The sequence below is a fragment of the Corvus moneduloides genome, chromosome 7 (genome assembly GCF_009650955.1).
Source record: "Corvus moneduloides isolate bCorMon1 chromosome 7, bCorMon1.pri, whole genome shotgun sequence".
NCBI classification, from domain to species: Eukaryota; Metazoa; Chordata; class Aves; order Passeriformes; family Corvidae; genus Corvus; species Corvus moneduloides.
In genome coordinates, this window is record NC_045482.1 from 8,769,829 (window position 1) to 8,781,268 (window position 11,440).

At 43.6% G+C, this 11,440-nt stretch overlaps 1 protein-coding gene across 1 annotated transcript; it reads right to left on the reverse strand.

Annotated features, from left to right (window-relative positions):
- Nucleotides 1-294: 294 nt before the first annotated feature.
- Nucleotides 295-10,859, reverse strand: CAVIN2 (caveolae associated protein 2). The gene is made up of 2 exons (XM_032114971.1): nt 10,445-10,859; nt 295-2,896 (listed from the first exon to the last, which is right to left on the reverse strand). Exons 1-2 carry the CDS (start codon nt 10,835-10,837, stop codon nt 2,102-2,104), a joined length of 1,188 nt encoding a protein of 395 aa, XP_031970862.1. The 5' UTR covers nt 10,838-10,859; the 3' UTR covers nt 295-2,101.
- Between the last annotated feature and the right edge of the window lie 581 nt (nt 10,860-11,440).

Sequence of the window (11,440 nt, forward strand, 5' to 3'; positions counted from 1 at the left end):
ATAAATATGCTTTCAGGACTATTTAGAGTATTAGGAGTATGCCGCAGTCCAATAAAAAGATGCAGATTGAGCCAGCAGATTTTGGAAAGTGCCTGAGTACATTTAGATGGGCTAGAAATCTGACAAGTATCTGGAAAGTAAAGCTCTGGTGTTTGCATTGCTAAATAACAGCACAGGATGAGAAAGAAAATGGTATAGGTACAACAGGGACATGAACTGAAGTAATAAACACTTGACCTTTAAATTTCATCTTTGCCAGCTTCTCAGACTGCTTCTCCCAAAGACTGACATGGCTGTGTTTTATATTATGCTTTTATTTGTCATATTCATAGTTAGTTACAAGTAAAAATTATTGAAATCCATTGTAGTTAATACAAAATAAAAATATAGCTGCACGAGTTATGCCATGATTTTTCTTAGAAACAGTATCTTCTATATGATACCATGCACTTAAGAGCTTAACTCTTAATAGTACTCGCCTACACTAAGCTCTGACTAACTAACTTCCAGTGTGATTTGCTGGTTACAGATATTATCCCTGTGGAGTAATACCTGTTAATTATTTCATAATGGTACTTCTGCTGTAGCTTTTATTTCCCCTGTAATTTGTGATTCTAAACACAAAAGGAAGCAACCTTTTAGTGCAATGTTAAGTATCAGTAGAATTTATATATATATATAAAAAAATAAAAATAACCCACTGCATAAACAACCAAGGATGTAAGGGAACTGTTGTGGGTATTGTGCTTCCCTTTCCTCCCTTGCCCCTTACCTTTGTTAAGTGACAGGAATGAACATTCATAGTGAACAAACTACCTTGTAACCTCTCATTTTCAATTAATTTTGAAAAATTACAGACTACTAATTTTGAGAGCAGGTAGGTGACTTTGATCAAAGTTATTAGCAGAGAACCAAATCCTGTGGCTTTGCAGGCGCATACTTACGTAAACTCATCCCTGCCATGAAGTTCAATGCACAACACATTGTTCCCTTTGGACATGCCTGAAAGAGTATTTCACCTTTTTAAAGAAATTGTCCTTACATCCCTGTAATTATCTAACTCTGTGTAGATACAGCTCTATATATGAAATAATCTGTAAAAAGATAAATTATGCTATTTGCAAAATACTCTGAGATACAAAGTTGTGCAGGTGCAAAGTTTGATAGTATATTGCTATAAAGACTATGAATTAATTTGTGTTATCTGAGTATATATACTTTAAGCTGGGAGTATAGATTGAATATTGTGGGAGGTTATTTTTGCTTTTTTTACATTTCATAGCATTTCATATTTTCTTCAGGCTACCTTCATGTTCCTATGAAACACCAATTTTTTCCTTTTCAATTTCTGAACCCTTAAAGGTGCAGTAACTGATCACACATTCATGCTTGTCATTAATGTATTTCCATAACTCTGTTAGATTGAAAAATACCTTTCCCTCCCTGCCCCCCCAACCTAAACACAGTCATTTCTTCTAAATGAATAGCAAGTGACTACTGGCAAAAATCTTTCCCCCACTGAAATGGATGGAACTGAATTTTCAGCTTCGCCCTCTAACTACTCTGCTCTTTTAGTCCTACAGCGCTGTGGAGCAAAGCCCCAAACAAACTATACATGTGTGCAGAGTTACTGAGGCTGTTATTATTCATGGAGCATGGCAAGGCAACTGAGATCAAATGTTCTCATTGGTATTACTACATTTACATACAGAACTACTCACAGTGCTGTGAAATGCTGGGGGAAGAAAAGACAACAGAAATGCTTGGGTGTCTTGACTACTCTCCATGCATTCCTCTGACCTAAGAAAGCCAGCTGACCAGCTTGCTTCTACTAGACGTACTCTCTTCCTGCTAGTCTCTTACACCAGTTGGCAGCATCTCTAAAATTCATGACCACCAGTGACTTGGCCTAAACCAGAGCACGCTGCAGCCTAAGTCATTGACCTTGTCCACTCTGCATTCCAACACGATGCAATAAATTATCGCTGCAGAGCAAAGGATGAAAGAAGCTTAGTCGCTTTTCCTGCCTGTGCAGCTGAAACCAGTTCCTTGCCTAAGGAAAACCGTGTGTGTCTGGCAGGCGAAGGAGGGCTTGGGATGCTTACGCAGTTTGGTCCACCTGCAGGACGGCTGCTTGGGTCGTTTCTTCATCAGACTGTTCCATTTCCCCACCAACTGGGTTGTTTCTCTCATCGTACAGTTTCTGGCTAGAAACTTCTAGAGGCATCCCGTACTCTTCATCATCTTCCACAATGGATAGCTCAATATTGTTGTTTATCATGGCCTTCCCTTCCACTTTGGCCTCCTTCTCTAGAGAGTCGACAGCTGCTTTGCCCTCCTCGGTCAGGGAGGTGCTGGGTGTCATATCCGAGTGCATGTCGGTGAAGGACATTTCATCCTCGTTCTCAGCCTGCTCGTTGCTTGCAGTTTCTGATGGTCTGTCCTCAGCTTCTGCAGGGCTTTCTCCTTCACGGCCTTTCTTTGTGCTGAATGTGAGGGGAGAAACTTTGAAACCTGAGCCCTTTGAAGAGGAGGATTTCTGGTGATGCACAGTAAGTGATTTCTTGATCTTTTCTCTCCGTTCAGGTGACACAATCTTTGTGCTGATCTTGTTCATCTTCTTCTCAATATTTTGGCGGGAAAATGCTTTTTTGAGGCTGTCCACCTTCTTGAGGCTGGATCTTTTAAGTTTCTCAGCTCTTGATTCTTCTGTTTTCTCCTCTGCACTGTCATCCAAGTCATCTCCCTCATGAAACATTTCATCATCTGAACCCAACTCCACTGTGTGTAAGGTTTCTTCCAGTGTTTTGTTCTCATCCACAGGCTCCTCTTTTCCTTCTGTAATGCTGGGAATGGGCTCTTTTGCAAAAACACTGGCAGGGATCTCATTTTCCTCCTGAAAGAATTGACAATATTTGAGTTTCATAGTTCACAGGACACAAATTTAATAAACAAAGCACAACCCTGAACAATTATTTCTTTCCCCCCCAATGATGAGATGAATGTTTATTGTTTTATTCAATACACTTAACCAGTAACAAACCACTCAAAGACCACTGAACCATTATCTGGTAAAGTTTAAGACTTATGAGCTGTCAGCTGTAAGACTACTCTTTCGAAGTGACTTGGAATGTATGCAGAATGGAAATCCTGTTCTTTGTCATTTATTTTAGATACTCTTGAATGAGAGTCTAGCTGTTAGGTTGTACAGCTAGGGAGAAAGCAGAGTGTGGTGGGGAGGGAGGTTGTACTGCAGACCACTGTGCAGACCTCCAGAAGTCACAGAACCCCACAGAGCTCTCAGTTTCTTGAGCCAAAGACTGAGAATATCCCTGCAGAGGTGTTGGTTGCAGCTGGGAAGTATCTCAAATGGCAAATGCAGTTAGCACTTCCGCCGTATTCCTGGAAAATGTATATTGCTGTTAAAAACGGATTGTTGATGTTGAGAAACCATGCAGTTCATGATGGTTAGAGTATATCCTGTTTTACAGCTATACAGAAAAAAACCCCTAATAAATTTGGTTGGTAAATATTAAAATGTGGACAGGACAACTCCTTGAAATGTAAGAATAAAAATTCATGGTATACAAAAAAAAAAAAAGACATTATACTGCATAGAAAAGAGGAGCTTCTAGCTAAAAGGAAAAGTATTGCTTTTTAGAAACAAAACCAAGAAAGGACACAGAAAGAAAGAAGGTATCTGAAAACAAAACAGGCTGAGCAAGGGCAAAAGCTGCAGGTCGTAACGAGGGATGTCTGTGACCACTGAGCGCAGAAGCTCTGCAACCCCGAGCAGCTCAGAGGCAGCACAATGAACATTCTGTTCTGTGGGAGGTTTTGCAGGCATCTAACCCTGCAAAGAAAATAAGGCTCCTTGCACACTCCCTTCTCTTCTCAGCACTTTGAACCTTAAATCTGCATAGTCTCTATTAATTACCTTTTTTATCACTTCCAGACAGAGTACATGCAATTGCACTTCCTCACATGCATTGGAAGGATTTTCCTTTCCCTCCTCCCTCCATATTTATCTTAAGATACAAAAAAGCAGTAAGTGCTGAGTGAAATGGTTTTAATAGTCTCAGATCTGTCCCTAGTGGGCCTGAGTGCACAGTTAAGGGGAAAAAAGGCCACATACACTTCCAAGTTCATGCTCATTATTTCAGGACTGAGCATACAGTTGTGATCACTGCAGAGAATAGTGCCTTGGGTTAAATTTGCTGTCGAGGCTGTTGTACGTGGTTGTTGTTTAGCCTGGAGAAGAGGAGGCTCAGGGCTGACCTTATTGTTCTCTACAACTCCCTGAAAGGAGGTTGTGGCCAGGTGAGGGTCAGGCTCTTCTCCCAGGCAACCAGTGATAGGACAAGAGGACACTTAAACTGTGTGTCAGGGAGGTTGAGGTTGGACATTAGGAAGAATTTCTTCACAGGAAGAGTGATTAGACACTGGAATGGGCTGCCCAGGAAGGTGGTGGAGTCACTGCCCCTGGAGGTGCTTAAGAGAAGACTGGACATGACACTTAGTGCCATGATCTGGTTGACACGGTGGTGTTGGGTCATAGGTTGGACTCAATGATCTCAAGGGGTCATTTCCAACCTAATTGTTTCTGTTATTCTGTGATTCTATTAAAAACAAGGGCTACTTTGTAGCCCTCCTGGAACTCAAGAACATGCCATATAGAAGGGCAGAATAATTTTATACTGTGTCTATACAGTGATTCAGGTATGCTGGTTAATATCCCTTGAGGATATAAAAATGGAAAGTATAAAAGAAATGGATGCTGGTTTGACAGTTTGTATATGCTTTATTCCTACGGTTTCTGCACACCTTTCTGGCCCAGTAGCCTCAGTCAGACACACTGCCACAAAGCTTTACAAGCCCTCTGCCTGCAGTGAACATTTCATAAAGCCCACACTCTTCTCCTGACTCCTGTAATGTTGTTGCAACTATCAGCAACAGTGACCAAGATAACAAAACAAAGGAAACCTGCACCAGCTTTAAGTGAAACCAACTATTAACTGCTGTACAAATATTTGTATTTTCTCTCCACTGCAGTTAATGAAATGTGGATTACATGAGTGGGTGCAGCATTGAATTATTCCCCAGAGAATGAGAACTCAGTATAAAGCACAGTTTTCATGTCTAGTTAATTCTTTCCAAACCTAGGTAATCACACACAGTTTTAGACATCTGAACTTTCAGGTCTAAGTGCCTGAACGGTATAGAAAACTCTGATTTTAATGAGTAGCGAGGGGGGTTGTTACTTTTTAAGTATTTTATCTAGGAAAGTGGTGTCATATGAGTTTGATCACAGCACAGTGTGAGCCAGAGATGGGTCTGAGAGGTCCTTCTCAAGGTCAGTTTAGCTCTGGCTACAGTATTCATATTAAACTGAAGTACTGCATGCAATCCCTAGAAGAATGTAGACATAGATTTGATTTCAATTTTTATCAAATTTCTGAGTAGAAGAGAGACTGTCAAACTACCCATATTTAGAAAGAAAAAAAACCACCTCCAAACAAAAATATACTGCATATAATAATGAGCTAAGGATTCAATTAAAAGCACGTCCTTGGTGGTGTTTGGCTATCAGGCAGTACTGGCATTCAAGTGATCACCCCTCTGTCTAAGCTTCCTGCATGGCTCTGGAAAACATCAGCCTCTGGGCATCTATTTGTGTGCTTATAAAATGGGAATGACATGCTTTCCTATGCCATGTTTCCGAAAGACCTCAGGATTACAGGAACTATTAAAATGCAAATGAAAATAAATTAAGTAAAATGCTTTGAAAACACGAGGGTGGTATAGCACGAATGCTCTGTGGTGGAGCAGACATTTCTATTTCAAACATGGTTAGTGATAACACATTTTAAGTGGGCTATTGATAACTTTTTGGTCTTACAAGTTTATATGACAGCTATATTTTGTTTTGATACATTTTTAAGCAGTCTGCTATTTCATTTAGGAAGACTAGAACAATACACTGAAAAATACCAGCTGCTACAAACTGCATAACTATTTTCCATGCCAAAAGAAGTAAAACTTTGATCTTTTCTTCTTGATCTAATCTAAAATTCTAAGAAAGCAATACATCTTTGTATTTTCCACATCTGAGTTCAAAAACACCCCTTGCATTTTTTTCTCAGATGGGCTTGACTGTAGGTAGCTAGCTCCTCTGAATTTTATTTTTCCATGTAGGAGATGAATAGAATAGGGGAAGTTCTGTGCATAAAACAGCTCTTGCTAACACCAGTAATACTTGCATAGTTAAAATCAGTGCTTCCTTGTGGCTTTGATCAGCCATTCTTCATAACTTTCTGTAGGTCGTAATTTCATCCTTATCTTTTACAAAAAGGAATAAGATCTATAACAGCGTACTACCAAACTGGGTGGCCTGAGTGAACAGGCAGTTAATTTACTTAAGACCTGCTGAATCTCTGATGCTGCAGGAGGGAAATCAATCTGCTTTGGTTTGGTTTTTTGTTACATTTGCTGTATGAGGCCATGACCTTCAAGAAGGAGAGATGGCATTTTCCCAGTCCAGGCTCCTCTTGTATGTTGCTGTTATATGCCTAAATGATCACTAGCCTAAAACTTGCTTTGCTACACAAAATAGGTAAAAACATGACAAATCCTTCTGAAGCCAGCTCCAGCTCCACCTACTTTCCTTTCTCACAAATACGTGCTCTTCAGACTTGGATGTCACCGTGGGGAGGGAGGGCAGGGAGCAGGAAAGTGCCACCCACCCATTTGCCCGTCCTGCGCAGGCTGGGGCGGTGACTGCACCGTCCCCCTGACCTCCCCCAGCACAGCTGGTCCAAGTCCAAAGAGCTGTGGGAGGTATTTCTGTCATTAATATAAGAGTATTCTCTCTGCAAGGCTCCAGTGGGAAATACAGCATTATTGACTTGTAATTCTTCTGGTTCCCTCACTCGTTCGTTTTTGAGTTTGAAGTTGCTTTTTCAAAGATTACTGCAGTGATCCATACAAGAAGATACAATCAAATGGCTAATTTTCTGTGCCCTCCTCTTGCTTCATTTTAGGATGAAGGATTTACCAACAGCAGCATCTGAAAGAGACTTGAATATTAGTGTGCTTGACCCCAAGCTGCAATTCTGACTTATTTTATCTGTCCTATTTGCATGACATTTAACCAGTAAACATGACATTTAATTGAAAAATTAAACATGAGCCTTTTTTTATCTTCCATTTTGCTTTTGCAGCTAAAAAAGCAAACAAAACCCCCACCAAACCAGAACCAAAAAGCTGGTCATGGGGCAAGAACAAAATAGAGGGGAACAATGCCAAAGCTTAACAAGGATTTTTGAAACAGTCACTTCAGTGTTTTGCTGAATTGCTGTGTCATTCATAACAACTTTTGCATCCCCAAATTCTTGGAATGGAGCTCCCTTAAAATATGCCACCAATTAAAGAAATATATGCAGACATTCTAGAGAGAGAAAACTAAGAGCATTTTAATGGAAAATATGTAAATAACTGAACTTTTCTAAACACAGTTCATTCTCAGTGCATATGCAGGGGGAAAGCTGGTGCTGGCGAGTGGCAGCACAATTTCATAAAATGCAGAGCTGGAGCTCAGTCGTGTGTTTTGGCTGTGCTCAGTGCTCCCACCAAGTATTAGGGAGTTTAGGGTATGTGGTGAAAGCAGAACTGAATCACAAATGTGAATTATTGTTTTCATATTGAGCTGTCTCCCTAAGCTGGAGAAGCTGGTTCTAATGAGAAACATGCTCCCTGAAGTTTGGCATTGCTTTTTTCAGTGGAAAAGAAGGATCCCCCAGCTGAAGAGGAGTCTCATACATCCAGGTTTCCCTTTGTTTTCACAGAAATCTGGCGTCAATACGGCTTCATTACTGTGACTTCTCCTTCCTGCAATTGTTTTTCCATGGATTCCTGTGCAAGGCAGGACAGAAACCCAGCCAGCCTGCTGTTTTTTCCCTTGTACAATTATCCTAGCAAGGCACTGGCCCTGCTGACTACCAGATTGTCCCTCCTCCAGCCTGAAAGAAGATCCTGCTGGGAGATTTCAAGGAGGTGGGCATGCAGGTACAGCCTGGGCACAGCCTGTGTGGGCACAGCCTGGCCACCCCTCTGGCTGCAGCCACTTCTCAGTGGAAAATCCCAGCTCCTGCCAAACTCCACTGGAGAAAGCCCTGGGTGCTGCCTGCCCCAGTCACCTTCTCATGCCCCCAAGGAGCTCTGATGACCATCCCGGCTTTCCAGACAGCCATGCCGCCATTTAACTGCAGGCCCCTGCCAGGAGCAATTCCCAGCTGACAGCTGATTTTTTTTTTTTAGTGGATTTTTAACTGCAGTTTTTCTTTTTTAAGTTTTGTGTTCCTGATCTGCATAGGCTTGGGACTGGTTAAGTTCATCATCCTGCACTGTGATGACATATTTTCTGGTGAGAGATGGGAACAGAGTCAACTAAATCCCTGTAAAAGCTGTGGAGAACAGACCTGCTGTCCAAAGGCACCAGCCCAGTGACAGGCAGTGGATTTTGTTTATCTGTTGTACGGGGACATGGAGCTGCATTGTTTGCTTTTGGTTTGTGCAGTGTTAAGGAAAGGTTCAGAGGTTTAAACAGGCCTTAGCTTTACAACACTATTTAGTGTCAGGAAATGAGCCAGCAGGACACTGCTTTACCCCTCAAACTTGGTGATTTTCACTGTTGCTTTCACCCAGTCCCTGCAAATTACTGCCAGTGGAAGATCCCCGCCCGAGGTAATGTCAACTGTCCTGCACACAAAGAGCTCTGTTTGTCTTTCCTTTCTGCATTATGTCATCCTAAAATAGTAAATATTGAGTTCTCTGGAGGAAGACGCTTGTTGCAACAGCGTCATGCTCAGAGGTATGAGCAATGTTAAAAATTACCTTCCCCCAGGCCTTGCTGATGCACCCACCCCACAGGACATTTTCTAGGTTTAGGTCTGAGCCTGGAGGCAGGAGCCAGTCATTATCTAACAGGGCCTGGGAGATGGCACTGTTTTGACATACAGTAATGGATCTTAAATTACTTGCAGAACTGCACAGAACATGTGTCTTTTAATTTACCCAGTCTCTGGAATAATTTCCACATTCCTTCTCGGGTGGAAACATGCCGCAGCTCCTCCTCTTCTGGCCTGACAAGCCTGGACTGTAATTTGGGACAGCAATAAGCAGGGAGGTGGGGGCTTCCTTTCTGGGGGAATTGCCTGTGCACTAACCAGGCCTGCTAGCTTTTTAGAATCAAGTACCACTCTCTTATTTTGGGATGGTTTAAATAGGAAGAAACCCCAACAACCCAAGGAGCAGAGTTAGTGGCTGACAGAGGTAACGCCCAGCTGCCAAGTTCAGCATGAGGCACTGGTGAAGTGCCCGAGCTGTGACTACCCCAGCCCAGCATTTGCTCTCCTGCTCTCCCTCAGTGATTTGTGGAGGCCTGTATTTTTTTAAATATGTGAAAGTCACGTCCTGTGTTTAGTTAAAGCTCACGGCGTGTTCTAGCCAGACCATTGCTTAAAAAGGGGAAAATATGCAAACTGCTGCTATCACTGGATGGACTCCCGGCAAGCTGCGTTTTTAAGCTCAATTTTCAGCTCATCCCTGAATGGGCCAAATCCGCCCTGCAGAGCGAAGCAGGGCACGAGGAGACAGGGAGCTGCAGCCCTGCCCCTCTCCTGCGTCCGAGGGCAGATGCAGTGGCAGTTTTTAGGGACATTTCTACTGCAGTTCTGCAAAATGGACTCTTTCCTCAAGTTTGCCAAGAGTTTGGAAAAACACAAGGGCCCTTCAAGTTTACTTAAAAAAACCCCCAAAACACACAATGGAGCAAACCTTTCCCCACATATGCTAGTTAGTAAAATATGGCTCTTTCCCCTTGTTTGCAGAGAATAAAAGGTGGCAGTTTTCTCAGGCATGCTAAGAGTTAGCAAAACAAGGTCTCTTTCCTCAGGTTCACTAGGAGTTAAAAGACACCTTTATCTCTAAGATTGCAGGAGTTAAGGAGGGCTCTTTCCCAACGTTTGCTAAAAGTTTCAAAAAAAAAAAAAAAAAAAGGGCTTTTCCCTCAAGTTTGCAAGAGTAAAAAAGAAAGACAGCTCTTTTCCTAGGTTTCCTAAAAGTTAGAAAACATGTTTTCCCCACGTCCACCGAGAGGAAAAGTGGGCGTTACTCCTGAATTTGCTAAAAGTAAAAGAGGGCACTTTCCCCAAGCTTAAGAGTTAGCAAAAGACTACTCTTTCCCCAAGTTTGCTAAGGTGAAAAGGTTTTTCTTCCACATTTGCCAAGTTAGCAAAGAGATATCTCTGGTTTCCAAGTTTGCTAAGAGTTAGTAACCAGCGAGCTCTTTTCCCGAGTTCGCGAGGAGTTAGCAGCAGGGTGCTGTTCCCTCGGGGTCGGGAGCAGGCTCGGGTGGCCGGGAGAGGGTGGTGCGCAGGGCTCTCACCTGGAAGATGAGCACCTTGAAGCGGTCCCGGCGGAGCAGCTGGGCGTGGTGCTGCTCCAGGCGCCGCACCTGGTCGCACTGCCTGTCCAGGCGCTCCCGCACGGCGCGGGTGTTGGCGCACACCTTCCGCGACTTCTCCAGCAGCTTCTCCACCGCCTCCCCCGTGGCGCCGTGGCTGCGGCACAGCTTTACCAGGTCTCCCTGAATGCTCCGCACGGCCCCTTCCAAGCCCCGCTGCCTCTGATCCATCTGCCGCTGGTGGCCTTCCACCGCCTCCAGCATGGAGACCAGCTTCTCCAGCAGGGCCAGCACGGTCAGCGCGTTCACCTGCCCGCCGACCGCCTCCGCGGCCGGGAGCGGGGGCACCGCGCTGCCTCCCGCCGCCTCCCCCATGGCTGCACCGGGACGGCACCGCGCTGCGGGGCCGCTATTAAGGGCTGCGCCTCCCCCCTCCCCCGGGGAGGTTTCGGGCAGAGCCCGGCCCCGGCCCGCCCCGGGCAGCAGGCTGTGACCGCCCCGGGGCGGCGGTGCCTCTCCCCACCCCGTCTGGAGCAGCCGGCGGGGAATTCTCGCCCCGCGCTCGGCCAAACGCGCTCGTTGCCTCCTCGCAAGCATCAGTAGATGGCAGGAGATACCGCGGAATGCAGCCCCTCAGAAGGGGCTGGCGAAAGAAAGAGAAGGAAAATGTGTTGGTGATGGTCCGGGAGAGAGATTGTGGGTGTAGACTGGAGTTCAAGCCTGTCGTATAATCTGGAGGCCTTAAATTAATAAGAATAATTAAAAGTGTTTAAATTATTGCTATAATTAATATCACAATTATAACAATTGTATATTGACATGCTTTTAAAAAGTAACTTACTGCTGTAATAAATACATCAATTATTACATTAATCACGTATTGATGTGCTCTGACAACATACAGTGATATAGTATCAGTAAATTTATTATTATATTAGTATCCTGATGATGATTTATAATTGTCATAATAATTAACAC